This window comes from Ciconia boyciana, chromosome 33 (genome assembly GCF_034638445.1).
Source record: "Ciconia boyciana chromosome 33, ASM3463844v1, whole genome shotgun sequence".
NCBI classification, from domain to species: Eukaryota; Metazoa; Chordata; class Aves; order Ciconiiformes; family Ciconiidae; genus Ciconia; species Ciconia boyciana.
In genome coordinates, this window is record NC_132966.1 from 91,489 (window position 1) to 107,696 (window position 16,208).

Consider the following 16,208-nt stretch of genomic DNA (forward strand, 5'->3'; position numbering starts at 1 on the left):
GGGGGGGGGGGCCCCCGGGGGGGTTATCGGGGGGGTTACCGGGGGTGCGGGGCCGTCGCCCCGGACGGTTCAGGCCGTTTCTAGAACCGCGGCGCCCGTTTCTATTAATACGCGTTTCAGCGGCGGCGGCGGCGGCGGCGGCGAAGGGATTCCCTGTGACGTCATTGCTAGGATACCAAACAAACACTCCGAGACAAGCCCATATATGGCTAATTGCGTCACAGGAACTCCGGAGGGGCGGGGCGAGGGATCCCCCCCGTTCCCCGCCCGCCGCGGAGCCTCTTAACGGCGGCGGCGGCTCCCGGGGCCGCAGAACAGCGGCGGCAACGGCTGCGGGGTCGAGGGGGTCCCGGGGGGGCCCAGAGCGGCGGCGGCGGCGGGCGTGACGTCAGCGCAGGGGGCGGGGCGCCGCCGTATAAAGCGGCGGCGCGGTGGTGAGCAGTTCATTCATAAAAAGCGGAGACCGGGGAAATCGGCGGGAGCGTCACTGGCACTTTGCACCGGCGGAGCGGATGTACGGGGGCTCGTAGCGGCTGAACCAGAGCCTGGGAAGGGATTTACCGGAGCTTATAGCGGCCAACCGGGACTTTGCACCGGCGAACCGGAGCCTGAGAACGGATGTACCGGGGCTTATAGCAGCCAATCGGGACTTTGTACTGGCGAACCGGAGCCTGGGAACGGATGCACCGGGGTTTGTAGAGGCGCAACGGGGCTTTGTACCGGAGAACCGGAGCCTGGGACGGATGCACCGGCGCTTATAGCGGTGCACCGGGGCTTTGCAGCGGCGAACCGGAGCCCGGGACGGCTGCACCGGGATTTTGTACCGGCGAACCGGGGCTTGTGGCAGCGCACCGAGACTTTGTAGCTGCGAACCGGAGCCTGGGACGGATACACCGGGGCTCGTAGCGGCGCACCGAGACTTTGCACCGGCGAACCGGAGCCTGGGACGGCCACATCGGGGTTTCCCACGGGACGGCAGACCGCAGCGGGACCCTTGCACCAAGAGACTTCCCCCCCCACCACCGCCAAAACCGTCACCCGAATCCGGCGAGGGGGGGAGAACGGAGCGGGGGGTGCTCGGTAAACCGGGATGCCGGTAGCCTGACCCGCAGCCTTGGCGTGGCGGGGCGGCCCCCGCGCCCCCGGGGCCATGTACCAGGGCTTCCCCGGTGACTACGACTCGGGTTCCCGCTGCAGCTCCTCGCCCTCGGCCGAGTCCCAGTACCTCTCCTCGGTCGATTCCTTCGGGAGCCCCGCGGCGGCGGCGGCCGCGCAGGTGAGCTCCGCGCCGGGGGGAGGCGGGCGAGCGGCGCCGAGGGGGCGGGGTCGTGCGTAAACGCGTGACGCGTTGGAACCCTCCGTGATGACGCGGCGCACGTACGGCGCGCGCGGGTTTATTTTGGAACGCGGCGGCCGCCCCCTGTTGCTAAGGGAGGGGCGGGGGAGACGTGCGTGGGGGCCACGCCCCCTGGCTGCATGGCCACGCCCACCGCGCTGGCTGGCCGCGCCCCCCACGGCGGCGCGCTGCTGCGGCGGGCGGGAGCGCGGTTGGGGCTCTCGCCACGCGTGAAGCGGGGGGGCTTGGTGCCTCCCCCTCCCCGCAACGGGGCCCGGTGCAAGCGGGGGGGGGCGTTCGGTGCATCCCCGCCCACCGGGGCCCGGTGCAACGGGGGGGGGGGGGGGGCAATGCATATATCCCCTCCCCATACATCACCGGCTCCCGGTGAAACCGGGGCGGGGGGGGGGGCGGGCAATGCATATTCCCCCCTCTCGGTGCAACCGGGGGCGCTCGGTGCATCCCCTCCCCATACACACCAGGTCCCGGTGGAGGTCCTCCCCCGTGGAAATTGTGTGTGGGCGACGCGATGCACGCACACCCCCGCCCCAGGTCCCGGTGCAGCCGGGCTGGGGCAGTGCAGAACCCGCCCCTCCGGTCCCGGTCAACCGGGAAAGAGGGACTCAGTGCCCCCCCCTCGCCCCCCCTCAGTTCCATGTAGGATTTGGGTCCTGGTGTGATTTGGGGGGTCCCCACAGTGCCCCCAGCAGCGTGCAAGGTGCCGGTGCAAAGCAGGGGGGGCCTGGTGCAGCGAGGGGGTGCAGCCGGCTTCAATACACCTGCAGGCAGAAGGGGTGTCCCTGGGGGGGATGGGGGCACATGGAGCTGGGTGCTGCAGCCCCTTGTGTGCCAGGACCAGGGGAGTTTGCACGTTGGTGCGTGAGCGCTGGGAGACCTCGTGCAACAGTGCCAGGGTACGAGGGCCTTGTGCATCAGTGCTGGGGGGCTCTTGCACGTCGGTGCCAGGGGACAGGGAGTTTTTGCACGTCGGTGCCAGGGTCACAAGGGCATTAGGCATCGGTGCTGGGGAGCTCTTGCACGTCGGTGCCAGGGGCACAAGAGCATCAGGCATCGTTGCACCAGGGAGTTCTTGCACATCAGTGCCAGGGGCATGAGGGAGTCGGGCATCAGTGCTGGGGAGCTCTTGCATGTCAGTGCCAGGAATTATTTGCACATCGGTGCCGGGGGCTCTTGCACATTGGTGCCAGGGGCACGAGGGCATCGTGTGTCTGTGCTGGGAAGCTCTTGCACATCAGTGCTAGGGAGCCTTAGGCATTGCTGCTGGGGACCTCCTTCACCGTGGTGCCAGGACCAACTTGCACGTTGGTGCCAGGGGCACAAGGGCATCGCGCATCAGTGCCAGGGAGCTCTTGCATGTTGGTGGTAGGAAGGACTTGCATGTCAGTGCCAGGGGCACAAGGGCTTCGTGCGTCAGTGCCAGGGAGCTCTTGCATGCCAGTACTGGGGGCACAAGGCCCTCGTGCAGGGTGTGGCAGGTGGCAGTGCCAGCCCACCTGTGGGTGCTGCTGGCCAGGGTCTGACATCCCCCTCATCTCCGCAGGAGTGCAGCGGCCTGGGGGACATGCCCGGCTCCTTTGTGCCCACGGTGACGGCCATCACCACCAGCCAGGACCTGCAGTGGCTGGTGCAGCCCACCCTCATCTCCTCGGTGGCCCAGTCGCAGCCCCTGGGAGCACCCATGGCACACCCCCCCCCCACCGGCCCCGTCGATCCCTATGACCTCCCAGGACCCAGCTACTCCACACCGGGCATGGGTGCCTTCGCCACGGGGCCAGCGGCGCCACCGGCACGTCCCACCCGCGCCCGGCCCCGGCGCAGCCGCGAGGAGACGGTGAGTGGCGTACCCTTCCCGTGGGTGGGGGGGACACACGACTCAGAGGGTGGTGGGACCTTGGGGACATGGGTTGGCAGCTGGCTGATGGTCCTGTCCCTCTGGCAGCTGACACCGGAGGAGGAGGAGAAGCGCCGGGTGCGGCGAGAGAGGAACAAGTTGGCAGCAGCCAAGTGCCGTAACCGGCGCCGGGAGCTGACAGATCGGCTGCAGGCGGTGAGTGCTTGGGAACATGCTGGGGATGGCAGTGTCACCGCAGCTAGAGGTGTCTGAGGGGGACAGCGGTGGCTCCCTGGGATGGTGGAAGGATGGCAATGTCCCCAACAACTGGGGACATCACAGGGGGATGGGTCGATGTCTATGGGGGCAGGTCCACAGGGATGTTTGGGGACAGTGGTGTCCTCAAGGCCATGGGGACATCGGAAGGGGATGGTTGACTTGGACTTGTTGGAAGGGGACAGGTCGATGCCTATGGGAGCAGATGGGGACAGTGGTGTCCCCAGGACCAAGGGACACTGAAGGGGAATGATGTTCCCAGGTCCTGGCTGTGTTGGAGGGGACAGATGGATGCCCTATGGGTGCACATCTTGGGGAGCTGGGGGGAGTTGGATGGGGACAACAGTGTCCCCAGGACCAAGAGACACTGGAAGGGGATGATGATGTCCCTGGGAGCCGGGGACATTGGAGGGGAAGATGGTAGAGGGACACTGGAGGGGGACAACCCTGTCCCCAGGAGCAGGGGACAGATGGAGACCTGGGGATGCTAGAAGGGGACAATGCCAATCCTGGGAGTTGGGGACGTGGGAGGAGGACACAAGGATGCTGGAGGAGGATCCTGTCCCCAGGAGCAGGGGACAGATGGAGACCTGGGGATGCTAGAAGGGGACAATGCCATTCCCAGGAGTTGGGGATGTGGGAGGAGGACACAAGGATGCTGGAGGAGCATGCTGTCCCCAGGAGCAGGGGACATCAGAGGGGGACAGAGGGACATCCAGGGATGCTGGAGGGGGACAATGCCATCCCCAGGAGCAGGGGACATCAGAGGGGGATGGATGGACACCCAGGGATGCTGGAGGGAGGAACGACCCCATCGTGGAAGCCACAGGAGGGTGATGTCCCCAGGGTTGGGGTGGGGGGGGGACAGTGGTGTCCCCCTGCAGCCCATCTCACTCCACCCTACCGCCGCCCCAGGAGACGGACCAGCTGGAGGAGGAGAAAGCTGAGCTGGAGTCAGAGATTGCCGAGCTGCAGAAGGAGAAGGAACGGCTGGAGTTTGTCCTGGTGGCCCACGCTCCCGCCTGCAAGCTCCCCTTCGAGGACGTCGGCGCCTTGGGTGCCGGCCCCGCCGAGGTGAGCACCCTGGGCAAGGAAGAGCCGGCGGGGACCGTCGCCTTCCTACCCCCGGGTCCGTTCCAGCCGAGCACCCAGGGCCCCTTCCCCAGCTGCTGCTTCGCACCCGGGGTCCCCTCGGGGCCACCTAACCCATCCTATACGTCTTCGTTTGTGTTCACCCACCCAGAGGGAGCCACCTGCGGAGCCTCGCATCAGCGGAGCAGCAGCAGCGACCAGTCCTCGGACTCCTTGAATTCTCCCTCGCTCCTCGCGTTGTGAACGGGGTGTCCCCCCCCCCAAAAAATGGGCACCTCCTCCCTCCCCGGGTGGTGTTTTTTTGTGGTTTTTTGGCTTTTCCCCCCTTTTTTTGGATCAGTTGGCCCAGGGGTTGGTGTGTCGGTGAGGCTGAAGGGCAGCTTTGGTGCCTGGATGTGGGGTGTCAGTGGTGGGGCCTGTGTTGGAGGTGTCCGTGATGTGTCTCCATCATTCCTGCGGCATCCTGGCTGCTTTAGAGGTGTCTGTCCCCAATCCCCATCATCTCATGGGGGTTCATAAAGCATCTCCAGCCCTTTGGAGATGTTTCTGCCTGATTTCCACCACCCTGGGAACGTCCCTGTGGTGTCTCCATCACCTTAGAGGTGTCTGTCCCCATTGTCCCATGGGGCTTTACGCAGCGTCTCCATTGCTTTGGAGATGTTCCTGCTCAACTTCCATTCACCTGGGAAGGACCCTTTGTCATCTCCATTGCCTTAGAGGTGTCTGTGCCCAATCCCTGTTGTCCTATGGGGCTTTATGCAGCATCTCCATCCCTTTGGAGATGTCCATGTCTGATTTCCACCACCCTGGGAATGTCCCTGTGGTGTCTCCATCACCTTAGAGGTGTCCTTCCCTGATCCCCATCATCTCATGGGGATTCATGCTGCATCTCCTTCACTTTGGAGATGTCCATGCCTGATTTCCACCACCCTGGGAATGTCCCTGTGGTGTCTCTGTCACCTTGGAGGTGTCCATCCCTGATCCCCATCATCCCATGGGGATTCATGCCACATCTCCCTCATTTCGGAGATGTCCATGCCTGATCTTCATCACCCTGAGAAGGTCCCTGTGGCACCTATGACACCTTAGAGGTGCCTGTGCCTGATTTCTGTTGTCTGGGGGGAGGGGGGGTGTCCCTGTGCCATCTCCATCACTTTGGAGATGTCCATGCTGTATCTCCCTCGCCCCAGGAAGGTCCGTGTCATTTCTGTTACACTGGAGATGTCTGTCATCTCCATCATCCCAGGGAGAGGGTCCATGTGGCATCTCCTTCACGCTAGAGGTGTCCATGCTGCATCTCCCTTGGAGAGTCCCTGTGGCACCTTCATCACCTTAGAGGTGTCTGAGCCACAGCTGCACCATCCCATGGGGTCCTTGCAGCATCACAATCGCCCTGGAGATGTCTCTGCTGTGTCCCCATTGCCCTGGGGGGGTCTTTGCAGCATCTCCATCACCTTGGAGATGCCTGTGCTGCATCTCCACCATCCCATGGGGGTCCTTGCAGCACCTCCATCACCTGGAGGTGCCCCTGCCAAATCTCTATCACCCGGGGGGGGGGTCCATGTGCTGTCACCATCCCCCCCCATGGTGTCCATGCTCCACATCCCCCCTTCCCCTTGGGGGTCCCAGCCCCACTGCTGATGCTGGGCCTCCAGGTGACCTCTCCAGCACCCACAACATTGGGTGAGCTCCCATCCTGCTTGTCCCCCACCCAACTGTGAACGGCTCTGCCCCATCCGCCCTCCCTGCACGGGTCCCGCCGGTGGCTCCGGCGTCCCCAACCCCCGTGCCGTCCCTCTCTTGTGACCAAGCTTCGCCAGCGTTGACTCTGTCCTCTCTCTCTCTATTATATATATATTTTTGTTGCGCGGGGCTGCCAGCCCCCAGGAGATGTTTAATTTTTTATTATTATTATTATTATTATTATTGCCTGTGCTGTATTTGTGACTATTCTGGGACCGGCTCGGCCCCTGCGTCCGCGCTCGACCCATCCCAACGTGGCCAATAAAGCAGCTTCGGATCGGCCCCCTGTCTCTTCTTTCTCGCCGGAAGGGTGGCACCAGAGGGGGACCCATGGCCACCAAGGGGTTCTGGTGGAGGAAATGGGTTGGTGATCTTCTGGGGACACAGAAGCTGTGGGTTGAGGAGCTTCCCCAGGTCCTGGGGACCTCGGGGACAGGGAGCACCAAGGCGATGAAGCTGTGGAGATGCTGGAGCTGGTGTCACAGGGAACTTTTGGGGGCGTGGAGGCCTTGGTGAGGGGTCCCTGAGGGGTGGGAGCCGTGGGGATCGGGGTCCTGAGGACATGGAGCCCTGGGGTCAGAGATCCTTGGGGCTGTGGAGCCTGGGGGTCGGGGAGCCCCTGGAGCCCCTGGAGCCCCTGGAGCCCCTGGAGCCCCTGGATGGGACATGGAGCCTGGGGGGTGTCTCCCATTGGTCCACCCACCTGCCGATCAACTGTAGAGATGGGCGGGCCTTGCCCATAGTTATAAAAGGACCGTGCCTTCCCAAGCCACGCCCCTGCAGCTCAAGCCACGCCCCTTCAGATCGAGTCACGCCCCCGGCTCCTGCAGCCCCGCGGGTGGCCGCCAGGGGGCGGCAGCACCAAGAGCCGGGGGGGCGGGGGGCGGGGCGGGGACCCTGTCCCAGTCTGGAGGGTCCTTGCCCAGTTTAGGGGGCATATTACCCAGCTGGGAGGGGTCCATGCCCAGTTTGGGGGGTGTATGAATTACCCAGCTGGGAGGGGTCCATGCCCAGTTTGGGGGATCCTTTCCCAGTTTGGGGGTGTATTACCCAGCTGGGAGGGGTCCATGCCCAGTTTAGGGGGGATCCTTTCCCAGTTTGGGGGGTGTATTACCCAGCTGGGAGGGGTCCATGCCCAGTTTGGGGGGTGTATTAATTACCCAGCTGGGAGGGGTCCATGCCCAGTTTGGGGGGTGTATTAATTACCCAGCTGGGAGGGGTCCATGCCCAGTTTGGGGGGGATCCTTTCCCAGTTTGGGGGGTGTATTACCCAGCTGGGAGGGGTCCATGCCCAGTTTGGGGGGATCCTTGCCCAGTTTGGGGCTACACTACTCAATTTGAGGGGGGTCTATGCCTAGTTTGGGGGGGTCCCTGCCCAGTTTAGGGGGTCCTTGCCCAGTCTGAGGGAGTCCTGCCTAGTCTGGGGGTCCCCTGACCAGTGGGGTGCCGGGGGGGGGCTGTATCAGCCACGCGGCTGGGGGGGTCCCCCTGGCCCCCCCCCGCCCCGCCCCCCGGGGGGGGGTTTCCTTCCTTCCCCCAAGGCCTTGACGTCAGGCGCCCGGTGATTCACACCGGGGCTGGCACACGGGACACACCAGGACATGCCGGGACACGCCAGGACACGCTGGGCACACGCTGGGGTGGGTGTCGTTGTCCCCCACGCCCGGGGATGCACTTGGGGACCATGGGGACAATGCGGGTCCATGACCCCATGTACCTGCATGGTGACATCCCTGTCCCCCTGTCCCTACAAGGTGGGATCCATCCCCATGTGTCCCTGTGTTGTCCCTTTGCCTGTGCATGGTGACATCCACATCCCCATTTATCTGGGCATGGTGACATCCCTGTCTCCGTGTGTCCAGACATGGTCACACCCCTGTCCCCACGTGTCCCTGCATGGTCCCATCCATATCCTCATGCATCTAGACATGGTGACATCCTTCTCCCCATGTGCCTGGGCACGGTGACATCCCTGTCCCCACATTCCCATCCCTGTACCACCCCCCCCCCCCATGCCATCCCATGCCCTGTCCCTGAACAAGGGACACCCCGTCCCCCCCAGGTCTCCCCGTCCTTTCCCGCCACCCCCACCCGCCGCTGCCGCTTCCGCCCCCGCCGTTGCCGTCCCCTTCCCACGGCACGGGGGACGGTGACCCTGACCCTGCTCCCGCCGCGGCCGCGCCGGGGCCACTTATTTTTAGCCCTCGCTCCTTCCTGGCTGGATCCGGCACTCGCCTATTTTTGACACGGGGGGGGGACACACGACACGGTGGCCTCATCTATGGCCCCCCCAGGATGCGCTGAGACCTGATGAGCCCGTGGCAGCAGTGGGTGATGATGCTCTGCGGGTGGTGGGTGGCAGGAAGGACTCGGGGTGGCCGTATCTTGTGTGTCCCCCCCCCGTTTTCCAGCACAGGGGGGACAGGGTGTCCCACAAGGCGCTGGATCCGGGCGCCGAGGCAGGGTGGGGCGGGATGGAGCGGGGCCAGGGTGGCTTCCCCACCCCCCAGGGCCCGATCCTGCCCTTGGCTGAGCCACTTTGTCCCCAACCCCCTGCCACCCGTCGGGGTCTGGACGGGTGTCCTCCCTGTGCCGGGAAGGGCCACTGCGTCCCCCTGTCCTCCCCCCGCCGTGGCTTCCCGGCGAGGCACCGGCAGCCCTTTCCTTCCTCCCCTCCCCGGAGCAGCCACCGTGGGACAGGGCCCCGCAGAAGGACCCAGCTCCCACACAGGGATGGCCCCGTGTCCTCTGTCCCCTGCACATGGGGACAGCCACGTGTCCCCCAGCCCCTGTGCGCGAGGTGGCCCCATGGCCCCTGTCCCCACACACGCAGAGCCGGAGCGAGAGCAAAGCACGAGGACTGGCTCCAGCGTTAATTTACACCATTTATACACGGTCCCGGGGGGGGGGGTTCTGAGCTGGGGCAGCGCTGACCCCGGGGCCTGGGGGGCTCCGAGCACGGCCGGGACGATGCACCCCGCTCCGGGGGAGACACACACCCAGATGTGGAGCGCGGCATTGCACCCAGGTCTAGGGTGCAGCAATGCACCCAGCCCTGGGGGAAGCAAGCACCCAGATTTGGGGTGCAGCATGGCACCCAGCTCTAGGGTGCAGCGTTGCACCCACCCGCAGGCACGGGCGCTCAGAGCCGCGCCTGGCCGGGGCGCTGGGGGTGCGGACGGCGCAGGCGGAGGCGGGAGAGGCGTGCCAGGCGCGGCAGGTGGAAGGGCAGGCATCGCACCTCACGGGCCACGGCCAGCTCGGAGAAGAAGGCGCGTTGGCGCGGCAGCCCCGGCTCGGCCTCGCTCTGCTCCAGGTCCTGCACCACCCCCAGAATCTCCTGCCGAGCCGTCTGGCCCCGCAGTCCCCGCACGTCCAGCACTGCTGCCACGTGCTTCCGCCTGCGGGACGGGGACACTCAGGGGACGAGGACAGCCACTGCCGGGCACCCCAGTCCCCTGGGAGAGGCATGCGCCCAGATTTGGGGTGTAGCAATGCACCCATGTCTGGGGAAAGGCATGCACCCAGCTTTGGGGCGCAGCGTTACACCCAGCGCTGGGGCGAATCCCAGTCCCAGGTTTAACTGGTACCAGTTGCAGCCAGGACTGGTTCTATTTAAAGCCCCTGAAGTGGCGGCGTCCTGCCGGGCCCACGCGTGCCACTGGCCCCCCGGGGGACTCGGGGACGGGGAGGGGACTTGGCATGGGGCCGCGGCCGCTTCCCGGCGGGCGGCCAGGAGGGACCGGCAGCAGGGTGGGGGCTGCCGGGAAGGATGGACGCAGCGTCCTGTCACCCCGCTTCAGTCCCCATGGGGACACCGTGTCCTGCCCCCGTCCCTATGGGGAGGTGGCATCTCGTCTGGCAATGCTACCCTGCTGCAGTGGCTATGGGGACATGTGCAACCCCACTCCTGTCCCTATGGGGCCATGGTGTCCCGCCTGGCCATGCCACCCCACTGCCGTCCCCCGGGGGTGCCAGCACTCACCGGACATCAGGGAAGTCCCTCACCAGGACGCCCACCTCCATCTGCAGCGCCGCGGTGTCCTCTAGCACCAGCAGCTCCCTCAACCGCGGCACCACCGAATCCAGCCAGGGCGAGGCCGAATCCTGCCGGTGCAGGGGACCTCAGCGCCGTTGTCCCCACCCAAGGAGCACCCAAGGGTGCCGGGGAGGGGATGGGGTCTCACCAAGCGGCTGAAGAGCTCGCGGAGCTGGCGGGCTTCGTCCCCGAGGCGGGCAGCCACTCGGGCGCGCATCTTGGCCGAGGTGCACACCAAGCGCACCTGCAGCAGCGGCCGCACGTACTCGATGAGCACCCGCCGGTGCACCTCGCTCACCAGCACCTGCGGCACAAGGGTCAGCAGAAGCCGCTGGTGATGGCAGTCACCCCGCGGCGTCAAACCTGGCACCCACCTGGTAGGGCTCGGGGCGCAGCGGGCGCAGCTTCTGGGTGAAGCTGGTGATGAGCATCACGATGGTGTCGAAGGCATCGGAGCTTGTCAGCCACTTGCGCTTCATTAGCTTGTTGAAGTAGGGCTGGGGGGGAGCAGCTGTGGTGGGCAGCTGTCCTGGCACCCACGGGCGGCACCCCGGGTGGTGCCTGGGGGGTGGGAGGCCACCCGGATCATTGCACCCCCGGGCATCACCCGGATCGGCACCCAACAGACGGGCACCATAATCATTGCGCCCATAGGCATCACCCGGCTCAGCACCCAAACGATGGGCACCCTGCCCAGCACCCCGGTGCACCTCGCTGGCCGTCCCCTCCCCAGGCTACCCCATGCCATGTGGGCACCTTGAGGTCCTCGAAGAGGCGCTGGGTGAGGACGTGGTTGCAGAGCCGGGTCACCTTGTCCAGGGCGGTGTGGGCCTGGCGCCGGGGCTCCTCGCTCTCCGGGTGCCCAAACTGTGCCAGGCGCTCGGCGAAGGTCCTGCCGTGGGGAGGTCAGTGGGTGCTGCTGGGGACCCTGAGCACCCTGAGCACCCCAGGGACCCACGGAAGGGGGGGTGCTTGGGGTGCCCTCACCTGAAGGGGGGGCAGCAGTTGACCAGGGCGATGGCCCGGCCGGTGGCACTGTCAGGCGGGGTGGCTTCGCTGGGGGCCTCCAGGAACCGCTCCACCTTCCGCTGGAAACTGAGGGCACCCACACAGGTCACCTGTGCTGGCACCCTGGGGACCCGGCACCCAGGGGAGCCCAGCACCCAGGGGACCCCGGCACGCAGGGGACCCCGGCACCCAGGGGACCCAACACCCAGGTGCCATGGTCCCCCCGTGCCCCCATGGCCATCCCAGCTCTGTCCTGTGCCCCGTGGCTCCTGTCCCCCCACAGTGCCAATGTCCCTGTGCCCATCCCCGTCCCCCCACGCCCCCACGCCCAGCCCCCATGTCCCTGTGCCCTCATATCCACATCTCCCCCCTTTGTCCCCCTGTGTCCCCGTGCCCACCTGTGCAGAAAGGCCACCAGCACGCCCAGGAGGCTGTGTGCCATCTCCATGCCAAACTCGGGGGTGATCTGTGGGGCTCGGTCCACGTGCGCCCGCAGCAGCTGTGGGGACGGGCACCGCTGGGGGTGCAGGCACAGCCACCAGCCCGCTGTCCCCTGGGGACATGGCCACCACCCTGGCATCCCCTGGGGTACCAGCCACCCCACCATCCCTTTGGGGCACCTTGGCATCCCCATGGGGTACCCGGGCCCCCTGGTGTCCCTATGGGGTGCCCAGCCACCCCAGCACCCTATGGGGTACCCGGGCACGTTGGTGTCCCTGTGGAGTACCTGGGCACCCCGGCATCTTTATGGGGTGCCCAGCCACCCCAGCACCCCTACGGGGCTGTGGGTCACCCAGCAGAGCCCTGGGTCCCCAGGGCGTGGGCCCAGGGGACAGAGCTGGGGGGCCCTCGGGTGCGGGTTCCTGGCGGGCACCATGCCCGTACCCCGGTGACGCGGGTGGCCAGTCCCTCCTGCAGCTCCTGGCTGGAGGCCTCCTCCGCCCATGTGTCCTCGCTGAGCTGCAGCTCCTGTGCCACTGCCACCTCCACCTTCGCCTGGCACCGGGCACAGCGGGTGTGGGGACGGCGGGCGTGGGGACGGCGGGGTGCAGGGTCCCCTGTCAGTCCCCAGCCCTGGGACCATCCCTGTCCCCGTCACGGTGCCCATCCCTGTGCCACCACAGCACCCACCGCGTTCCCACCCCAGTGCCACCCTCGTACCCATCCCAGTGCCACCGCAGTGCCCACCGCGTTCCCACCCCAGTGCCACCCTCGTACCCATCCCAGTGCCACCGCAGTGCCCACTGCGTTCCCATCCCAGTGCCACCCTCGTACCCATCCCAGTGCCACCGCAGTGCCCACTGCGTTCCCACCCCAGTGCCACCCTCGTGCCCATCCCAGTGCCACCGCAGTGCCCACCGCGTTCCCACCCCAGTGCCACCGCAGTGCCCACCGCGTTCCCATCCCAGTGCCACCCTCGTACCCATCCCAGTGCCACCGCAGTGCCCACTGCGTTCCCACCCCAGTGCCACCCTCGTGCCCATCCCAGTGCCACCGCAGCGCCCACCGCGTTCCCACCCCAGTGCCACCCTCGTACCCATCCCAGTGCCACCGCACTGACCACCGCGTTCCCATCCCAGAGCCCCCATGGTGCCCAGCATGTGCCCATCCCGGTGCCGATGCCAGTGCCAGTCCCAGTGCCACCTGGTGCCCATCATGCTTCCATCCCAGTCCCCATCCCTTGCCCATCCCGGTGCCCACCACGGTGCCTGTACCTTGACGGCGGCAATGCAGGAGCTCTCGAGGCCACGCTGCGTCTCGGGGGGCAGGAGGGGCCCCAGCGCCTGCGCCTGCAGCAGGGCCCCCACCTCAGGGTGCCCCAGCACCTCCCTGCGGGCACAGGGACCTCACAGTGCCTGCCCAGGGTGGCACTGGGGTGCCCAGCACCCACCACCACCCAGGCGACAGCTGTGGGGTCCCATGGGTGACACTGGGTGGCACGGGGTGCCCAGCGTGCAAGAGGCACAGATGCTGTGGGGTCCCATGGGTGACAGCAGGTGCTGGGGGGGGTCTCACCTGGGGTAGGCGTTGCTGTGCCAGTCGAGCAGCAGGTAGAGGTCGGGCACGGTGAGGGGTCTCTGCGCCAGCGCGCTCAGCTGCTGCGCCAGCGCCCGGTGGTACCCGCGGGCGTAGACCCCGAAGGCGCCGTACTCGGGGGGGTACGCAGGCGCCACGTGGCACCGCACGGCCCCCAGATCACCCACCAACCGAGCTGCCAGCGCTGCCAACCGGGCACCCAACCCGGCGGCAGGTGCCACCTGTGCCAACCTCTCGCCCGCCGCCCGTCCCACCGCCTCCTGCCAGCGGCGCCGGAGGGCACGTGGGCGCCCCGGGGTGCCCGGTGGGTGCCGGCGATCGGCCACCTCCTCCTGCTCCAGCACCCGGATCACGGAGCGCAAGGGGGGGTAAGGGCGCCCGGCGGGCACCGCTTCACCCACCACTGCCCAGAGCTGCGCCAGCAGCGCCTCATAAAGCAGTGCCACGTCCCGCGCCTGCCGCCCGGCTGTGGGGACAGGCGACGGGGACGGGGACGAGGCCATGCACTCCGCCTCCAGGGCGATGATCTGCTCGTCGGCCGCCACCAGCTCCCGCCGCTGGATCAGCTCCAGGATCTCCAGCACTTTGCGGGGGGGAACCCATGGGTGTCCTGACGGCACCCGAGGCCACCCGTGGCCCACGGCGCACGTCCCCAACTCACGATGTCCCGTGCCCCTCGTGGTCCCATGTCCCCATGTCCCACAATCCCTATGCCAGTGTCCCTCCGTGTTCCATGTCCTTCTGTGTCCCCATGGCCCCATGCCTACACCCTATGTTCCATGGTCCCCCGTGTCCTCTTATGTCCCCATGTCCCCATCCCCCTGTCCCCATCCCCATGTACCTGTGCCCACAAGTCCCACATCCCCGTCCCCATGTCCCCATCCCCACGTCCAGGTCCCCATCCCCACACATCCTACATCCCCCTCCCCATGCCCACACATCCCATGTCCCCATGTCTCCATGCCCACATGTCCCGTGTCCCCATGCACATGTCCCCGTGTCCCCACGTCCCATGTCCTCCCCCCCCGTCCCCTCTCACCCGAGAGTGGCTCCCTGGCCTTCCCGCGCCCCTCCTGCTGCTGTCCCCCGCCATCGTGGTCCCCGTCGGACACCCCCTCGCTCTCCACCATTGGCGGGCGCTCGCCTGCAGACCCCCGCCGTCCCCGCGTGCCCAAGGCCAGCCGCAGCAGCGAGCTGCGCTTGGGGACCGGCCTCTCTGCCAGCCCCTCCACGCTGGCCTTGTGCCGCCCCGGCAGCCGCCGCAACAGCCCGAAATCCTCCGACCGCCGCCGTGCCCGGCCACCGTCCCCGTCCCCATCTTTGGGGGGGGGGCGGCGGGCACGGCCGAAGGGTGCCAGGCCCACCAGGCGCTCCAGGGTGGCCCGACGGCGGTAGCGGCTCTCGGGGTTGGCGGCGAAGGGGTCGCCATCCTCCTCCTCCTCCTTGGGTGTTTTCTTCAGCAGTGGCATGGCCTGCGGGGCAGCACCGGGCACCCGGGCTGGCACCAAAAGGGCAGCCGGGACGCAGGGTGGCACCCCGACCCCCAGCCGGGACCCGGGGTGGCACCCGGATCTCCACCCGGCAGCTGGGTTGGCATCGGGCATCTGCCCTGGGCACCCGGTGTGCAAACCCCACGGGCGTGCAAATCACCCTGCGCCCCCCCCGTGAGCGCTCGCACCCCCACGAGTGTGCAAACCCGCCCGTGCACAGCCTGCGAGCTTGCACGCCCCTCCATGCGCCCCCCCGGGAGCACCCACACCCCCACGAGCATGCAAACCCCTGGGTGCACGCCCCACAAGCGTGCCCGGCTCCATGCACACCCCGCAAGCGTGCAAACCACCGCACGCCCGCCCCTCCGCGCACCCCCAGGAGCGGGCCCGTGCCCGGTGGGCACCCGCAGGCAGGCAGGGCCCTGGTGGCACACCTACCCCCGGCAGTGGACACGGGTGGTGCCGCGGCGGTGACACCGGGCGCTGTGGCGGCGGTGGCCGCGCCAGGCGGGCAGCGGCCGGGGGGTTTCCTGAGGAAGCGCCTCCCCGGTGAGGCCTCCCACGCCGGGGCAGGGTCAGCCCCGGTTCCGCTGGGTCACCGGGGATGAGGGGGGACAAGAGGGGGACGAGGGGGGACCCCACCTTGCATGGCTGTCGCCCCCTGCGTGGCACGGGGACAGGGCACTGATGGCACAGGGGACTCTGATGGCACAGGACCCTGATGGCACAGAGGGACACGAGCATGGCACAAGGATGGGGCCCCGCATGGCACAGGGGGCCCCCGGCACGGCACGAGGACAGGACTCTGATGGCACAGGGGGACATGGGCATGGCAGAGGGATGGGACCCTGCATGGGACAGAAATGGGACCCGCGTGGCACAGGGGCCCCCGCACGGCACGGGGACAGGATCCCGATGGCAGAGGAGGACACTGGCATGGCACAGGTCAGGACCCTGATGGCACGGGGGGGGGGACGACGACAGCCCACATGGCATGGGGACGGGACCCCGTGTGGCACAGGGGACACCAGCATGGCACAGGGGACGGGACACTGCATGGCATAGGGGAACCCAGGTGGCACGGGAACAGGACAGGACCCCGATGGCAAAGGGGGACACAAGCGTGGCACGGGGATGGGACCCCAATGGCACAAGGACAGGACCCCGATGGCAAAGGGGGACACTGAGGTGTCATGGGGACAGGACTGTGATGGCACAGGGGACCCCAGCATGTTGTGGTGACACGACCCCCCATGGCACAGGGGGACCCGGGCGTGGGACGAAACAAGACCCGGATGGCACAGGGGGACCCCAGTGGCACAAGGACAGGACCCC

The 16,208-nt window shown here is 67.3% G+C and overlaps 2 protein-coding genes across 3 annotated transcripts; one reads left to right on the top strand and one right to left on the bottom strand.

Annotated features, from left to right (window-relative positions):
- Window positions 1-387: 387 nt before the first annotated feature.
- Window positions 388-6,506, top strand: FOSB (FosB proto-oncogene, AP-1 transcription factor subunit). Of its 2 annotated transcripts, XM_072848753.1 has the most exons (5): window positions 388-1,276; window positions 2,898-3,188; window positions 3,297-3,404; window positions 4,380-4,538; window positions 4,708-6,506. In XM_072848753.1, exons 1-5 carry the CDS (start codon window positions 1,151-1,153, stop codon window positions 4,771-4,773), a joined length of 750 nt encoding a protein of 249 aa, XP_072704854.1. In that variant the 5' UTR covers window positions 388-1,150; the 3' UTR covers window positions 4,774-6,506. The 2 variants fall into 2 exon arrangements, with proteins under 2 accessions (XP_072704854.1, XP_072704853.1); XM_072848752.1 differs by having other exon boundaries at window positions 4,380-6,506.
- Window positions 6,507-9,441: 2,935 nt separating this feature from the next.
- EXOC3L2 (exocyst complex component 3 like 2) lies at window positions 9,442-14,513 on the bottom strand. Its single transcript, XM_072848715.1, has 11 exons — window positions 14,423-14,513; window positions 13,363-13,966; window positions 13,062-13,176; window positions 12,232-12,342; window positions 11,745-11,845; window positions 11,326-11,433; window positions 11,095-11,230; window positions 10,713-10,835; window positions 10,487-10,642; window positions 10,285-10,406; window positions 9,442-9,700 (listed from the first exon to the last, which is right to left on the bottom strand). Exons 1-11 carry the CDS (start codon window positions 14,511-14,513, stop codon window positions 9,442-9,444), a joined length of 1,926 nt encoding a protein of 641 aa, XP_072704816.1.
- Window positions 14,514-16,208: the final 1,695 nt, after the last annotated feature.